The 18,321-nt window shown below is 43.0% G+C and overlaps 2 protein-coding genes across 4 annotated transcripts in view; both read right to left on the bottom strand.

Annotated features, from left to right (window-relative positions):
* The window catches only part of pals1a (protein associated with LIN7 1, MAGUK p55 family member a), a 50,060-nt gene extending 46,558 nt beyond the window's left edge, over positions 1–3,502 (bottom strand). The window contains exon 1 of the mRNA XM_079752505.1: positions 3,362–3,502. The gene's annotated coding sequence lies outside the window, so the exon portion shown is untranslated. The remainder of the gene's footprint in view (positions 1–3,361) is intronic.
* Positions 3,503–4,791: 1,289 nt separating this feature from the next.
* The window catches only part of gphna (gephyrin a), a 38,782-nt gene continuing 25,252 nt past the window's right edge, over positions 4,792–18,321 (bottom strand). Inside the window, exons 15-25 of one of the 3 annotated variants that reach the window (XM_079752502.1) lie at positions 12,936–12,994; positions 12,430–12,583; positions 10,941–11,062; positions 10,319–10,406; positions 10,106–10,179; positions 9,729–9,793; positions 8,850–8,942; positions 7,087–7,190; positions 6,623–6,719; positions 6,074–6,208; positions 4,792–5,578 (exon numbers count right to left, since the gene is read on the bottom strand). In XM_079752502.1, coding sequence (XP_079608628.1) covers positions 6,075–6,208; positions 6,623–6,719; positions 7,087–7,190; positions 8,850–8,942; positions 9,729–9,793; positions 10,106–10,179; positions 10,319–10,406; positions 10,941–11,062; positions 12,430–12,583; positions 12,936–12,994 — 990 coding nt within the window. In that variant the 3' untranslated portion in view covers positions 4,792–5,578; position 6,074. Of the gene's footprint in view, positions 5,579–6,073; positions 6,209–6,622; positions 6,720–7,086; positions 7,191–8,849; positions 8,943–9,725; positions 9,794–10,105; positions 10,180–10,318; positions 10,407–10,940; positions 11,063–12,429; positions 12,584–12,935; positions 12,995–18,321 lie in introns of all 3 variants that reach the window. The other 2 variants (XM_079752503.1, XM_079752504.1) reach the window with 2 other exon arrangements.

The following is an 18,321-nucleotide window of genomic DNA, read 5'->3' as shown; positions in this document are numbered from 1 at the left end:
CGTTTGACATCATCTTATCCTTAATATCACAATACAAATCTCTCCATAACGTTAACTACTCTCGTTGAGCCGCAGGCATATGGAAACGGAGATACAGGGTGTCAGACCCATGGAAAAGAGATGTCTCACTGGTTTTAAAATCCACTCGTCACTCGTGCTGATCGACGGGACTAGCAACCGGAAACCTCTAAATGCGGTTAGTTAAATGTACGACGTAGGTCGTAGAGATTTACATTTACATTTAGGGCATTTAGCAGACGCTTTTATCCAAAGCGACTTACAATAAGTGCATTTGTTACGATAAGTACATTTGTCATAAGAAGTGAAACAATATATCGCTGTCGGTACATTAAAGATGTTCATAGAACCAAGTGCAAGTATTACAATCGCTAGGCTAACCCATTCCCCGTGTAAAGCAACGATAGCAGCTACTGTAGATGCTACACAATTAAGTACCTTGAATAAGTGCAATGTACAAGTGCCAGGACGTACAACATTCAATGGTGGCTGTGCATTGGTTTTAATGCAGAGTCGAGATGAACTCTGAACAGGTGAGTTTTGAGTCTTTTGCGGAAGCTGGTGAGCGACTCTGCGGTCCTGACATCGGTAGATCTGAGATTACTGTACAAACAGAGCGCACGTAGTCTCGATTGGAACGTAGCTCTCCGCCTCCTGCCTTTCATTTCACCATTGAGTCTTCCAACATCGAGTGGAAGTTATCTAAAACGATCACAACTAAACAATATGACCACATCTGTGCTTGCTATTATCTAAAAGTAGTCCATAATGCCAAATACTCCTTCAGAAATAATAAGCATAAACCAACCCTTTAGTGTGAAAACCAAAAAAAAGCAATCCAGAATATGATAAATCCATGATAACAATACTCCTCAATGTGATGTACTGAAACACATGCATTTGTGACAAAACAAAGGCAATTAATTATGGCTGGTAAAGAATTTGCTTGGCCATTCGTTATTTGATCTACCAGTCCCCTTGGCAGGTGAGCCAAAAAGTTAATTCCGGACAATGGTTGAAATGATAAGCTGCATGGTCTCAAGTGAGATAGGGAGGAAAAGAGTGAGGAATGTAAAAAGTGCAGCTACGGGAACTACTAATGTAAACAAAATAGATCATGTGACACACTTGACACTGAGAACTGCAGTGAAGTGGTGTGTGTTGTCCTTCTGAGAAGCTAATCCGACTCTTATCTATTCTACATTCCACACCTACGCCCACACAGTACCAGTCTTTATCTTAGCAAGGTAGAGAGGACAAAATGCCAGAAGAAACTAACAGAACATGAATACTTGGTTCCTACTAAATGTTTAAACCTTTTGTTTGGATTTGGAGAATCGGGCTGGTTCAGGGCTCAAGAGTCACATTTGGTGGCAGCCTTTATTAGATGTGAAAATGTTTTCATGTTCCAGCTGTTCATTCATTTGAACAGATTCACTTTAAATACTTTTAAAAATGTTTTTATTGCATAGGAGTCCATTTGTACGCCCAGCACCTAGACATCTCTTTCCTCACAGCCCAAGTCTTTGTGCTCCTGCTACATCAAACACCTAGTAACAACAACAGGCTGCCAATTGGGTCATATAATCCAATCACGTTGGCTTGTCATTTCTGGCAATCCGTCATCCAGAATAGTGCATTTCTTGAAAAGCGTTAATGCTGCTGTGCAATTCCATTGAAACCTTGCACAATGTACAAGACTTTTTTTCGTTTTTATGATCAAAGCAGTCTTGATTGAAATTTAAGGGGGCCGAGTTTTCAAATATAGCACTCACACCAGCGCCTCAATACAGCAAGCAATAAAGAAAGACCCCTAAAATCTGGCTCTAGTTTCCTGTGCATATTGGTTACGGTAAGGGGTGTTAGGGTTAGGGTGTACTCAATAGTCTGGCCTGCATTTAATCAGTTAACCGCTCCTGCTAGACCTACCTGCATTTCAACTGTCCTTTAGTCGGCGGTACAAGTTGGAGAGGAATATCTGACAGATTGAGGGAGAGAGACAAATTTCCAGAGAACAGAGAACAACTGTGTTGTGCCTTTCCTAACCTCTCGGCTTCACTACTGTATTTCCCCACGTTTGATAATGTGATACCACCATTAATGTCTCGTGTGACCCAATTCCCCTGAAAAAAAGGATTATTTGGGGCACAGATTTATGCCCATATCAAAGGGTGGTACAGTCTTGAATTAATAAGGGACACTCACACCTGTGTGTTATTGCTCTATTGACATCTCTAGACACACATAAGAGACACTGCATTGCTTGTAGTTTGTTTTCACTGTTAACTTGGTCACATTACAGTTCATCACTTTGTCTTGACAATCATTTTAATTTACACTTCAGAGTAAATAAACAGGACTAGTGGCCTAGCCTTCTATAGAATAACCACTATTCTGAGAATATTCAACATCTATTATGTAAAGCAAACATTTCTTATAAAGTCACATCAATACCTCAACAAAACCTGGCACAGAGTGTGACGTTGATGTCACAATAGTAATGCTTGACTGATTAATTCCAGTGGTCATGCTTAAAATGAACCATGTCTGATTAAATAACCTTTAATAATTTGATTATTGAACCACCGTCGTTGAGGAAACATTTTGTTTCCAACTGTTGGACTTACTTCATACAATTGTTTTAACGCAGTCGTCTCTTGACACACTGAATTTTGATGCCTAAATCTGTGAACATCAGCAACATCATTGTTACACTGATATATTGCGGATGCCCCCCGTCAGTGTGTATGATGGTGGTTATACACTGATATGTGGATGCCTATAGTATGTATGTATGTATGTATGTATGTATGTATGTATGTATGTATGTATGTATGTATGTATGTATGATTATACACACCCTGCAGTTCTTCTCTCTGGCTGGGGGATAAAGTCATACTGACGCTAAAACACACATTATACTAGATCAGGGTTCACCTGTGGGACGTTTCACCAAATTACAAAGTATTGAAACACTCACAAGTGGTAGTGACAGCTAGCTAGTAGAGCTCCTGCTCAGCACCTCTGCTGTTGTAGTCATCGATAATTAGATTTAAAACTACTTTAAATGCTCAACCATAAAGTAATAGTTCGCTTAAAAATCCGAACCGAGTTACGAAAATTGTTTTTTATAGTGTTATTTTAGTAACATGCTATGGTTAGCGGCTAACCAGCTAGCGGGCTACAGCCAGTGTTGCCAGATTGGGCTTGTTTTCCCGCCTAATCTGGCTGCGGCCAGGGTGTAGCGCGCAGGGTGCAGTTGGCTAATCTGGCAACACTGGCTACAGCACACGTACCTGTTGATAACAAAGACACTTCGGACAAAAACACACGAAATACTCACAATACTGCCTGATGTTCCGTTATTATGGCCCTTAAACCTGTGGATCCGGGTCATAAACGGTTTCATAAATCCACTTACGAGTGTATTTACACGGGTTAACACAGCAGACCTCACCCTTCTCCGTCTGTCACTTATACCCGAACTTCGGGGGAGGGGTCGTTTTCCCTTTCGCAGATGAAACAATGCGTGTGATTGGCTAATATCGTGGAAGGAATGCTCTCTGGGCCAATCAAATCAGGCCTTCTATCAGAAGACTACCTCATACCACCAGGGGGCGGTGTTCAGCCATTCTTGCAGAACAAAAATCGAAACTTAAGTATGGCGAAACAACATTACAAAGTGTTATCAAATACACACATACACAATTATATATATATATACACACATACATGTACGTGCGTGACCATACGCACGTTTGGACGTGACTCTTAGAATGATTCACTTGACAATAAAGCTGGGGAGAGACAGATGAATAGATACGTACATATGGATTAGAGTTGGATAAATAGAGACGCTGCAAAATGAAGGTAGAGAATAATCTGGAGCATCTTTAATAATTCATCTTCAGTTTCAATAATATTAACGAAAAACATCCTCTTCGTTATATATCTATACAGTAGTACTAGTAGGAGAATGTTGTGTCATTGCTTCGTTACAAGTGCTGGTCATAATGTTGTAAGTCTGTGCAGTGACACCGAGTTCAGTGTTGATAATAAGTCAATACAAAGGCAGTTCATCAAATCATCTGCTTCTTTTTACTCAAATGAAATGAAAATGGTTTGAGATGCCCCCTTCCCCCACCAGCCTCCCTTAAATTCACCCGCTTTGGGAAAATCCATGCTCTGGCACAGGGATTTTTAATGAGTGAATGATGAGCCCATCTTAAACAGCGTTAAACACGTACCCCATTTCAATAGTAGCTGTGCCCAAACGTTCCTCCCTTCCACGGGAATGGGTATATGGGAAGAGTTATGAGCAGGGGTGTGTGTTAATGTGTTTAATATTTGATCACACCCTTTAAGTTGAAGGTCAAGGGTCGGGTCGGGTCTCATCCCCCTCTCCCCACACTGGGATCTTTTGGCACCAAGCATGTCAACTTCTAGAAGCGAGAGAGCGAACATGACAATGCCACTAGTGCAGGTTCTCACCTCTAGAACCGGTCCTCATCCGTTATCCAACCACCAAAAATAGAAGGCCTGATCTCATTTTCAAGCCCTGATATATACTTCTGCTCACCAGAAGGGCTATTTTATTCCTGTACATTAAAAAACATGTTTTTTTGCGCGAAATAGTCTACTTTACGGTGACCTCTCGACCTTTGACCTCATCAACCACCTGAAAGCTGACCTGTGTCAGTTTACAAGCTGTAAGCGAGCTTACAAGGAGCACCTGAATGTGATTGTAATGTCAGGGTTAACAGTGTTGCAGGATATATTTTTCACACACACACACACACACACACACACACACACACACACACACACACACACACACACACACACACACACACACACACACACACACACACACACACACACACACACACAACCACACACAACCACACAGAAGAAAAGGACAAAAAACAACATTAATATGATGATTGAATGGCAGAGTGCTGCCAATATGAGCGGGAGAACAAAGTGCCTGATGTCAGAGAAGACGGGGACAGAAGAAAAGGAGAATGAGCAGGATGAATAGTATAAACAGCAGGAATAAGAATAAAAGCAGGGAAACATAGGAGGAGGGAGAGGGCAGGGAGCGGCGAGTGATGAAGGAGATGAAAGACTGAGGAGAGGTGAAGAATCAAGGGCTATAAGAAGTGGGGAGGGCCACATGGATATCTACAGGGACGTACCAATGATTCAGGGAAGGTCACGATGACAACAGAGATGATCGTTTTAACCATAGTAAGAATTATAATAGAATAATAATTTTGAATATTAATAACCATTATCTGCAGGATAATTATAATAATAATAATATTACAGAATAAATCTCATTTCATATAGTTTTTTTTTTTTTCTCTTCATTGAGTCCAGTGTTCTCCTGGGAGCAGCTCTCTACCCTTCACTGGCTCTAATTGGCTGTTGCATATGACATCACAGCTAATGCTGACCCGGTAGACATGCATCACTTCCTGCTCTTGCTGCCGATACCCTGTCCGGACAGGAAGTCCTGGCGCTGCCGAGGTAAATCAGTAGCGAGTGACATCGTAACCTGGGAACGCAAACAAACCAGGAGCAGAATGTTAAAACACATAACAAACTACAGAACAATGAACTGCGGAGAACCTCCATCTTAAGGCTTTGGTTACTAACAAAAAACTTTTGTTTATTCTGTAGTAAATAGATTGTGATGATGACGTATAGTTACACATTACCAAACTTCTTTGCCTTTAGATTATAATCAAGGTTTCAATATATTTTGTTTACAGCAACATAGCAATACAGTCTTGTTATAAAAGCTGGATGACAGAAACCTAAAGGAGGATTTATAGTACAGTATAGTATAGAGTCCGCATTGAAGATCAGCTAAGGCCTTCATGTTGCTGCTGACAGCTGTGTGCGCATTGCAGAGCTGAAGAAACAAATCCAGGAGGCGGATGACACGCCGCGAGCATGGGCCGCGATAAACACATGGCGCCTATAAAAAAGTTTGACTGATAAGGAAAAGGGGAGGTACTCTTTAAAACTCTTTATAAAAGGTACTTGCATCATAGCCGTCCTATCACCATGACGTCCACGACCTCTCCCTTGTGGAGCTCCACGTATTGCTCCGTTTTGGGCGGCAACATCAAGAGGCCATTGGCGCTGCGCATGGACATCAGCCGGCTCGACACCTGGTTACCTGGAGGTGGAACAGAGAGCTGTTTACAGACATAATACACTGAGTGAGTGAGTGAGTGAGTGAGTGGAGATATAGAGGAGGAGAAAGATGAAAAGGTGTGTGCTCCTCTGAACAGCAGTCTGACAACCTTGACTTGTGACCGACCCTCAACAGCCATCCTGGTATTTAGATTGATTGTTGTCAAATGAGACAAGGTTTCCAAACAGACGAGATACGAGGCTCGAAAGGTTCCAAAGGTCTTTGACATGCGATATGCAATATGTGGCGTGAGGACTCATGGATACAGAATAAACACAAACCGTGGTCTAAATGTGGAGCTTGCTGTTGGGTAATGTATAAATGCATGTCATTATGTGTGTGATGGGTTGCTTTGTGAATAAATAAAGGAGGTTAAATCAAGGCTCCTGGTGTTACCCGTGCTCTGGGCCCAGGGCAACGGCTCCTGGTGGTGCCAGGTGAGGATGCAGCGATGGTACTCTGGTCTGGGATCTAGCTTCACATCACAAGACAACTGACACACACACACACACACCAATCATTAGTGCGTTCAAGATACCACTTTGATAGGCATTTTTTGAACGATGGTCTCAGATAACTTGTTTAAGGGATAGACATTTCAAAGTACTTAAAAAGGAGCACACCAGTCTGGGTATATAGCCTTTAATAGCATTGAGTCAAAAACATTTACCGTGAGGACATTCTCACCACAAATGCAAACAAAAGCACTTTCAACTTTAGGAATCAATGTCCTAATTGCTGCAAACACAATCGTTTATGTTTGTGGCAAGGCGTACTCACGTTATCTTAGTGAAGTTAGAAGAGATGCCCACTAATTCTCGGCTACTTCTACATACAGAACAAATCTTACACTGGCTTACCCTTGCTTTAATTATAGTAGGCCTTGGGTCCAAAATACCCTGCATCTTCCGCAGAGCAGGAATCACAAACAGATTACAAGTCACCACTGCAGACACCGGGTTACCTAGGAAACGGCACATGACAACACTGGGTTTTGTATAGGGTGAGTAGCGATGGAGCAGATAGAATAGGATAGCACAGCCAGGTATTTAACTTCTAGCTCATTCTCCAGCGCTCGCTTTTTGATTTTGACACATGCAAAGAAACAAGATCATATCATGATAAAGGGTAATTGAAATCTTTTAGTAAGACCTAGTAGTCAAAATGTTATAACTTAAGACGGCCCATAATATTACCATGTGAAAAATGGTTGTAAAAATGACAAAACTTTCTTTATTAATTCCTGACTGGTTTGAACAGATTATTATTTTCGATTTCTCCGGACAGACTAATCATTTTTATACATGGAAGAGGAATCGTGACACCTCCTTGAATTCAAACCCCCTTTTGAGTACCATCCACAACAAAAACAATTACATTCAAAGTCAACTAATCTAACAAACTGATGTTATGATAATTTTCAAATGGGGACAGCTAACCATATTTGAATGTGTTACAAAATATGCTTCTTACATGACTAAGCATTTTAGCAGTGGTAAACTGTGCTATTCCCACCTTTAAACTTTATCAAAAGTATGGAATAATCCCTCTAGCTGTATCCTGTAATCCCTCTAATGTAAACATAATGTAACTGTCCACACACCTGGCATTAAAACATGTCTAAGGTGTGACAAGATCACATCCAGACAGCAAAAAATACGGGTGGTAAAGAGACGCAGGTACACATGTCTAATCCCTTTTTGGTGGACAGCTAAACGACATTACTGCTGAACTAATTCAACTAACAAGTTATACCGGTGTTATATGGACACATGAGGCAGAATATCCTCCTGTTTTTTTTATATATTTTTTAAATTTTAATTAATTGTCAAAGTGAACATCTCAACAACAGTCTATTCACATTGTGAACGCTTTAGAAACCAACAGTGAAATGCTGGTCCGGTTTATATGGCGAGCTACATGCGATCAGGAATCCCTCATGAAGACATGTGTTAATGTGTGCCTGGGACACAGAACAAGACTCAAGGACTAAGCCTTTGAGTTGTGGATGGCAGGTCATTGGTAATCACCAGGGTTTGGGGTTTTGGAGAGTAATGAGGCTTTAGAACAATGGCGACCTCTGTGAGCGGCTCAAAACAAATGTGTTACATTGAGCAGGACATTTTGGCACCAACATCTTTCGGGGGGAGTAGGGACAATTCTGTCGGCACACAGACAAATCCTGCCCCATTTTGTGTTTGACAAAACCATACAACCTTCTCCCCATATCTACACAGAATGATGGACAAAATGGCAGGATGCCTATTAATTTGTCGAGTCTGTATGCATTTGTCAAGCTTCCCAAAGATCGGGGACATATGGATCAGGATTCCTATTGTCAGGACTACTGAAGCCGTCTTGGCTCAAGTAAAAAGGTTTTCAAGGAAAGGGGTTGGTCAGCCATTTCACCATTAAGGTGTAGGCACAGGAGGAATGAGGGAGGGCGGATTCAACCTTCATGACCAATAGCTGCACTTTACTCATGGCAAAAGAGAACTTTTTTTTATGTTAAGTTACTCTCTCTAGGATGAGTGTGTGGGGGGAGGGGGGGGGAGGGAGAGGGGAGAGAGGGGGGGAGAAACATTTCAGGAGGGTCTTCCAGTGGTCGAAGGTTAAAACCTACTTCCTCTATGGGACAGTGGCTGCTTGGCCTCACTCTCGCTCACAGCATCAGCCTCCTGTAGAGGGGGCCCGGAGTCTCTGAAGCTGAAGTTTCCTTTAAGAACAACCACAACAACAGGGATACATGGACCACATACTGGGACAGTGGCACCGCGTTCAGTCACCGAGCCGCAGCTCTCTGCTGGTCCCAGGGCCCGAGCGCCCTATGTTTCAAGATCACAGGCCCTTTCTATTCAGTTTGTCCGTCAAAGGGAACCGCACTCGTCTAATTATTATAGCGTTCACGCAAACCGCATACTTTTATTCTTTGGGATGAGTAAAGACAGACCATCCTGAATTTACAAAACGAGGGTCCCATTCAAAACCTTGAGGACATTATTGTCAGATTGTCCAGAACATTTCACCACATATGACAACTGAGTTACTGCAAAGAGCCTGACAGAAGGGCGCCAAAGAAAAGAGCAAAGAATGTATTCTGCGAGCCAACATTGGTCAACCAAGGACAGGAGACTGGTAGAAAGGCCTTAGGGACAAGGGCAGGAAATATGTCTCAAACTCTCTTTTTTTATTATAAAAAATACATGATCACTGGTTGGTCATTTGACTCCCTGAGCACCTCCCAGACATTGTGTGTGGTTTCAACCCACCACTCCCAAATCAGAGGCGATACCATTCAACTCCAATGTTTGGATAGGTTTTCTCCACCTAATCTGGTTCTGTTAGGCTGTCAAAGACATGCTGAGGACAGAGGATGCCCCTCTGAACACCCTCATGATGTCTACTGCTTTAAGCCATTAGTCCGCTGGACACACACACACACACACACACACACACACACACCACACACACACACACACACACACACACACACACACACTACCTGGCAGAGCAAAGATGAGTTTCCGTGCCCCATCAATGTCTGCTGTGGCAAATGTGGTAGGAAGACTAGAAGAGAAAAACAAAAACAACATTTTAAAGAAACTATTTGAACCTGTTCATTTTCCTCTGCACAACATTGCATAATGTTCTGAAGTGATTCCCATGTAATGTTTTTTTAACAATCCAATAAATACACCAATATGAGGATAACAGTGCACTATTGCAGTGATAACCAAAGTAACAAATGCACTCTGTACCAACATCCTCAAAGTTTAAAAAGTAATACATCACTATAGCATTAACACATGCATTAGTGCCCCCCAGAGGGAACTGATTGAAACATGTAGTCATGCTCTAATCCTACAGACCAAACCTCACCCTGGTTTCATGAAGACGCGCCCAAAGTGGATCTGAGCGTGAAGGTCGATGTCCAGCACTTGTTTCAAATAATCCTGATGGCAGTCAGGAAATAAAAGAGAAGGAGAGAGACCCTTGATTTCAATTGATTGGCATATTAACCATAACCGTCGACAAGTTGCACTAAACTGAAGACCTTGTACTGCCAATGAAACACCAGGGGCTAGTAGTTACCTTCTCGCCCATGGACACCCCCCCTGAGGTAATGATCACATCGGCACGGCTGATTCCCTCGTGGAGAGCCGACAGCAGGTCGTCCGGACTGAAAGCAGAATCATAATGGTCACTATGAGCATGGACCTCACCATTAGCACATATTGTACCAGCGTCCAAATCCACAATCTGCAATTACTGCATTTTTGTTCTTCCACCCCATTATAGATGATGTTTCGCTCAGAACCGTTGTTTTCGTATAACATGGTTATTTGTCTAGTACTTAACATAGTTATCTATGCCATCTTATAACCGTGACTGAAATAAGTTCCCAATTTATAGAAAAAAGGTGTAAATTCCAATGTTTTTGCCATTCTCCCCAAAACACTACGTGGAAGTTCTACTCTGCTATATTTATAATATACTATCCTATATATAATGCCGCGTCTGGTTTGACTCTACGGTGTTTGGTGAAAATTCATGTACAACATCGCTCCTTATAAAGCTCGTACACAACGACGGTTCTATAAAGGATTCACAAAGTTGCCGTAGGTCGTTACCATGGGGATTACACGCCAAATCTTTCCTAAAACTCAACCAACTCAAACTCAAAAGGCATTTTCTTTTTAAATCTCAGTGTTACTTGTCTCCGACGATGCCCAGGTTGATGGTGGGGTAGCCGTGCTCCTGGATAGTGGCCAGCAGGGTGGAGCGGTTGGAGTCTCTGATCTTCCCTGGATGGAGGTCGTCCTCTGGATTCAACAGCTTGGGAACAGAGTTTTAGAAAGAACCTTGTACCAAATGGACACCCCAACCTCAGGTCAAACCATGGTAAGGCCACTGTGCTTTTATTTCATAGTTTCAATACTTTGAAGGAAAAACAACCTCATTTTAGTGAGGTATGGTGATCCAGGCCCTCTGGGCCCTCTGGGCGTAGTTCAATTGACTCTGTACACAATTGGATATTCCTTCAACCAATCAGACCAACGATCCGGATGACATACTATGCAGAGTGACAAGAAAACTCCAGGCAGGTGTCAACAAATGTGATTGTTTTGTAGCACAATGGGGTGGCAATGGCAGCAAACCTTTTTTGCAGGTTGTACAAAATGAATATGAAAGTGGAGGGTATATACAGTCACTCAAGCAATATTTTTGTTAAAGTGTAATTCCGGCAAAAATTTAACCCAGGGTCTTTTTCGGCATGAAGACCCATAAAATAAGCCCTCCAGAATGCCCGGAGCAATGTAACAGCCCAAATTGCCTCCATGTTATTGGCTAGGGGTAGTGTGAACTCTTCCAAATCGAAATATTTTAACTACTAATATTGCTCAAAATAGCACCAAACCTCTGCAGTATCATGACTAGGTTCCCTACACATAAAATGAATCAGCAACAACTTAGTTAGCGTACCGGGAGTTTATTAAAAATAGACTGTTTTGCAACTCTGTGCCTTTCCGGTAGGTCCATGTTTCCAGGAAGTCTACACAAGTCGATTACCGGCTACCGTAAATAATATAATAGAGACGCCACCATTTTTTACTTAACAATGTCTCCTCTTGACACTTGGTTAAATTTTCGCCAGAATTACACTTTAAAGTTAAGAAGCCTATGCGAATCGCAGACAGGTTTGCATGCATAGGGTTGACGGTCTTGCGAGAGTCGGGCAAATCGGAACGAATTTGCAATTGCTGCGTTACTGCTCAGTTTTCAAAGAAATCTTTTCACTGAAATTATTTAAAACAGCAGTGTCAGCGGCATCAAAGGCTTGCGGTTGCAGCACTTCGGTGTACGCCATGTTGAATAGACAAAAAGCTGCTTGCCATCGCTTCCCTGTTGGCATAGTGTTAAACCAGCCAATAGCGCACCAGGGGGAAAAGCCAGCTTGGTGATTGGCTCCAGTAAAGGCGGATCGGAAACAGGAAGAAAAGTATTGCTTCTCTCCAGCCGCTGCTGTAGGAATGGGCTGGGGGTACCCAGTCTACCACAGGTGGTGAAAGGCAGAAAGGCCATGGGGTCATACTTTTAATATTTTGGTAATGGGAGAGCTAAAATATAGGTGGTTGGTTTTCTATGAGTGGTTAAAGATGCTTCACATTTCGCTGTGTGCGTGCGTGCGTTTGTGTACGTACCTCATTCCCAGTGGACATGACGGCCACCACGGGGAACTTGTGAACGCTGACCTCGGTGACGCCAACCGTGGCCAGGAGTCCGATCTCGGAAGGGCCCATGTGGGTGCCCTTGGCCAACACACACTCCCCTCGCCGGATGTCGTGACCTATTGGTCTGTGACGGCGCAGAAATGTACAGGAGGGATGTTAGAATTCTTCTATTTTGGGATAAATAGCTGTAAAATGTATTGGTGTCATGCCAAAATGTATTTGAACCTTAATGTCAAGCAGTCGTAAAGGATTATGATCTTTATACAATAACATCAGGCAAAATGCCTTTCCTACCGCCAACCGACAACATAGCAAAGTGATGCAAAATACATCATTGATGGCACCCTAGGTGCAAACTAAGTCTAAGTGATATACCAGAAGTGCCAAAATCCCTGCCTCACTGTGTAAAACTGGCAAACTTTCCACATCAGAAGAGGTTCATTCATGGACCAGACCTTCAGGTTGTTAAAGCTCACCTTATGTCTTGCCCAGGTCGGGCCTGCACCATGATCCTGACCTCCAGCTCCTCTGTGCCCTGGGAAAGTACAAGTACACTTGGATTCTGTGCATCTCCATTCTAATGATGGGAACTTCAGCTCTTTTTAGGGAGCTGGATCAGTTGGATCAGCTCACCAACAAGAGCCGGCTCTTTCGGCTCCCAAACAGCTCTTCAATATTACCGCTTATACCTTTTAAATTCAGCCAAATGTAGCCCGTTTTGACTTATGAGTCATATGTGTAGGCCTGTATATCACTTAAATTATTCAATACATCCTATTAGTATTCAAAAGTAAAAATTACCTTTTCTAACATCAATACATTTTTAATGGCATGATCCTTGTCTGTCCACACGTGATTGGTTGCATGCCTGCACGTGACAGTCAGTCACTGCACACACACATAGCATGCACGGAGCATCTGCAGCACCGAGATCTTCATATCATTCTGCCTAGGCAAACTTTAAATGAAAAAATATATCCATAAGAAACGGCTCGCGGTCGGGAACCGACTCCCATCGTTCACTTAAAAGAGCCGGCTCTTTGAACCGGCTCGTTCGCGACCGACCCATAACTACTCCATCCTTCCTCTAGACCACATGTGTCAATCTCAAGGCCCGCGGGCCACATGTGGCCCGCCACGTCATTTCATGTGGCCCGCGAGTCTGCCGCGCGAGTGCTTGATTCGTCGTTAAAAAAAAAGGTTGTTTTATTTATTTTATATTTTACCCGCGAAGTGACGGCATTCTGCCACTAGATCGCTGTGTCCACAACAGTGTTTAATTAATGCGACAAGTGAGATTGAGCAGAAATATCCATGAGAAATATCCACACATGATCCCAAAATGTCCAGGAAGCGAAAGGTTGACGCAGATGGAAGGTTGTTTCATGAAAGATGGGAAGGCGAATATATGTTTGTGCTACAAGGAGAAAAACCGGTATGTCTTTTGTGTTCTGAGTCGGTGTCGGTCATCAAAGAGTACAATCTACGTCGGCATTATGAAACCAAACACGGAGCCAAGTATGTTAAGTTAGCCTTCAAGAAAAACAAGCGATAGTTAAAGAGTTAAAAGGCAACCTGCGATCGCAACAGAATTTGTTCACAAAAGCCACAGCCAAAAACGATGCGGCTGTGAAAGCTAGCTTTATTGTAGCTGAAGAAATCGCCCGCACTTCCAAGTCTTTTTCAGAGGGTGCCTTTGTGAAGCAGTGTATGCTGAAGGTGTGTGAGCAGGTGTGCCCCGACCAGATGCAGGCTTTTAAAAATGTGAGTTTGTCAAGAAACACCATCGCGGACCGAGTCAAGGAGCTAGCAGGAAACCTAGCAGATCAGCTGGCGGAAGAGTCACGCAGTTACACAGCTTTTTCATTAGCTGTTGATGAAAGCACAGACAACAGGGACACGGCACAGCTTTCCATTTTTATTAGAGGCGTGAAGTCGGACCTCTCTGTCACCGAGGAGCTCTTGGATGTAGCTGCCATGCATGGGACCACAACTGGACGGGATATTTATGAAGCGGTGGTGAAGTCTGTGAGTAAAACTGGATTGCCCTGGGAAAAATTGGTGGGATTAACTACAGATGGTGCACCTGCAATGTGTGGAGTAAAAACGGGCTTGGTTGGACTAATGAAGAAGAAAATGCAAAAAAGTAACTGTCACACGCCTCTGATAAGTTATCATTGCATTATCCACCAAGAAGCTTTGTGTGGGAAGGTGCTGGGGATGGATAATATAATGACCACAGTCACGAAAACAGTGAACTTCATTCGGGCGCGTGGCCTGAATCACCGGCAGTTCCAGCTGTTCTTGCAGGAGATGGGCTCGGAGCACGGAGACGTCCCGTACCATACAGAAGTGCGGTGGCTGAGTAGGAGCAACGTCCTCAAACGATTTTTTGAGCTGAGGGAAGACATTGCTGTTTTCATGCAGAGTAAAGGAAAACCCTTGGCTGAACTGTCGGATCCAAACTGGCTGTTTGATTTTGCTATGTTATGTGACATAAGTGAGCATCTCGCCCAACTGAATAAGAAGCTGCAGGGACGCAACCATGTCATCACGCAGATGTCCGACATGATCCAATGTTTCCAGCGTAAACTTGACTTATGGAAGTGCCAAGTGGAACAGGACAATCTTGCCCAGTTTTCTGCTTGTCAGAACATCTCTGCCTCAGTTCCCGGTGTTTTTTCATGTGCCAAGTTGGCTACCAAACTGAACCGGTTAATGGATGAATTTGATCGGCGCTTCTCTGACTTCAAAGCACAGCAGTCGGGCTTTGCCATCTTTCCCAGTCCTTTCACCACCGATGTCAGCAGTGTGCCCCATCACCTTCAGCTGGAGTTGATCGAGCTTCAAAGCGACAGTGGCCTAAGAGCAAAGTTCCAGGATGCCGCAATCGAGGACTTTTACCGTCTACTGCCCCCTGGTGAGATGCCACAGCTTCGACTTCATGCTGCCCGTGTTCTCTCCATGTTTGGGAGCACCTATCTGTGCGAACAGATGTTTTCAATAATGAATCTAAATAAAACCAAGCACAGATCACGCATCACTGATGACAACCTCCACGCTGTTTTACGGATTGCCACAGCACAACAGCTAAAACCAGACATCGACACACTGGTCAAAGGAAAACGGTGTCTGATATCTGGCCAGAAAACAGATAGGTAAGCATTTTTAAAACCGAATTAAAATATATGGTAATAAAATGTATTTCCATCAAAAATAATAATAGTTAAACTGAGTGCAATTTAATGATTGTGCTTGCATTTTTTTGTGTGTTTGTTGTTTTCAGAACATGATCAATGGATGAGGATGGTGGAGAGGGGATCCACTTGGTGTGTTCATGGACAGGCAGTATATCCTCATCATTTCCGACTCATAGTTGTGAACTTATTTTGTTATTTTCAGTTTATTACATATACTACTTTATGTGTAGCAATGTATTTGTTGTTTACAGGTGTATGTGTTTATGATAAGACAGACAAATGTTTACTCTGCAAGGCTGTGTGCAGCCATTTATTTTTGTAAAATACTACATCTGTCACACATGTTCTTAGTAGCTCAATACTGTTGGTTGTATGTTATTCTGACCCTCCCGACTGTGTAAAAAAAAAAGTTAAACAAAGTAAATGTCATAACTTGTGTTTTGATAATATATTTCTTTATTTACTTGAATAGTTTGATCGTTGATCAATGGAGTAATGTGGGTTTCTTAACCAGACAAATTTAAAGGATTATTGTTATAGTAACATTTTTTTCTCATCTATGCATATGTTATGTTTGTAAGTTCTATAAGTAATAAATGCAGAAGGTAATTAAACAATATGTTATGGAGTAGTTACATTTATTATACATTATATTTGGTTACATACTATTTTACATTTACATGTGGCCCTTTGAGGGCAACCATTATGCTGATGTGGCCCCCGGTGAAAATGAGTTTGACACCCCTGCTCTAGACTCTGGGATCTTGGTTTCCAAATAAAATGAGTGACAGACCGCTGAGCGACAGACCAGTTCACTTAGCCTAGGTAAGACACTTGGTTCAGGAGTGGCTTGTCCTGAGCCTCCACCCATGTCCTGTGGGTGGAGGCTCTTGATGCAGACTCCTGCTTCAGTCCACTCCTTGTGAAGCACCCACAGCGTTTTTAATGGCCTTTGCTTGAGCACCTTTGTCTACTTCCCTTTCTCCTTCAACTCAACCTTCTACTAATATTCCTGGATACAGCACTCTGAACAGCCAGCTTCTTCATCTGTGACCTTTTGTTTGAGCCTCCTTGTGGATGCTGTCAATGACACCCTCGTCGAAACAGTGTTTTTGGTAAGCTTTTACTGCCGAGTCTGCCTGGAGAAGGTGAGGTCATCATTGAGGACTTCCTTATGGGGTCAGCCCGTAAGGTAATCCAGGATCCAGTTACAAAGGGAAGTGTTAACACCCAGGATCCTAACCTTGGGAAGAGGTATGTGCATCTCATCCAGGTGGGCTCAGAGCAGATGTTGGTTCAGACTAATCCCTTGAAGGACTTCATGATGATGGATCTCATTGCTACAAGATGGTGGTCCAACTGGCAGGTGATGGGAGGTTTCTTTGTTACGGGGACAATCCGGTGTGTAATTCTGAAGAGATTTCAGATCATTCCGATTTCTCTTTGATTCTGATTGTTAATTCCTTGCGGCATTTATATTTTCATCACGTCAAAGGTTAAAAATGTTAACGTTAGTATCAGTTTTACTATTCAGTACAATCTCCCACATATTTCCCAACAGATATTTGTTACTTATAAACAGCCAAATTAACAAGTAAATGGCGGATTTACAAGGCTGAGGCCATAAATGTACCCAATCAGACAGACCTTTTAACCCAAGGCTTTTGGTTGGGGAAAGTCCTAACATTGACTTTTGGGAGGACAGTATCAATGCACTTGAGGATTTAGGCTGAGACAGTCTGACTATACATGTCCCCATCAGCTGTAAGTCTCTTTTTTTTTCAAAGCAGCCCTGGAGAGTGGCATTGGATTTCTCACTCCAGTGCTGAACTGCCAGAAGAAGCGTTTTCTTCCGGTCGTCTGTAGGATGAAAGTTTGGGCATTTGATCTGCTTGACCAAATGCAGGGCAGGGGAGGGGTTTAAAGCTGTCCTGTTGTTGAGAACAACAATGATCAAGAGTCTGATCATAACAAGTAAAAAAGGTTCATGTGTTGGTGATATTCAAAACGTTCCTCATGTTAGCCCTATTGAAGTGGCTAACAACCACAGATGCTGCATCAGGGTCCATTCACTAATCTGGAAAGTTTCTCTAGCGTGCTCGCTCCATCGGTCTGCAGGGGGATGTAGACCGCTGTGATTAAAGCAGAGCCAAACTCCCAAGAGCTAGAGGGCCGACTTCTATAGTTAGGAGCTGCAGGTCTGGTGAGCAGTGTGGTTTAAATACTGCTCCCTCCGAACCCCAGCGAGAGGCAACCTTAATGCAGACCCCAACACTTCTGCCTTTACCTGATCTCCTAGGTCGGTCCTGTGGGTAGACAGAAAATCCAGCCAGGGTAGTGGCCAAGTCGGGCGCCTTCGGGTCTAGCGAGGCGTGAATAAGCGCAAGCATGCAGCAGTTGGCAATGTCTGCTGGAAGTTAATCCGTGAGTGTAGATCGTCCATTGCATCGTCCAGGCACTTGGTAACAGCAGATTGCAGTGTCTCGTCTGAGCTCTGCATAGGATCCAGGCACGTTTGCCTCTTTTCTTCCTCATCATATTAGCAAACCCAGCGGTGGCGGGACAGAGGAATTGCCTAGTCGTAGCTACGAATGAACCATTAGGATACTAATCAATTGGTGTGGCACAATTCATGTACATTGATATTGTTGGTCGATTTCTG

This window comes from Pollachius pollachius (assembly GCF_949987615.1).
Source record: "Pollachius pollachius genome assembly, chromosome: 15".
Taxonomy (NCBI): Eukaryota; Metazoa; Chordata; class Actinopteri; order Gadiformes; family Gadidae; genus Pollachius; species Pollachius pollachius.
Note: the sequence above shows the minus strand (reverse complement) of the source record. Positions and strands in the feature narration are given on the sequence as shown.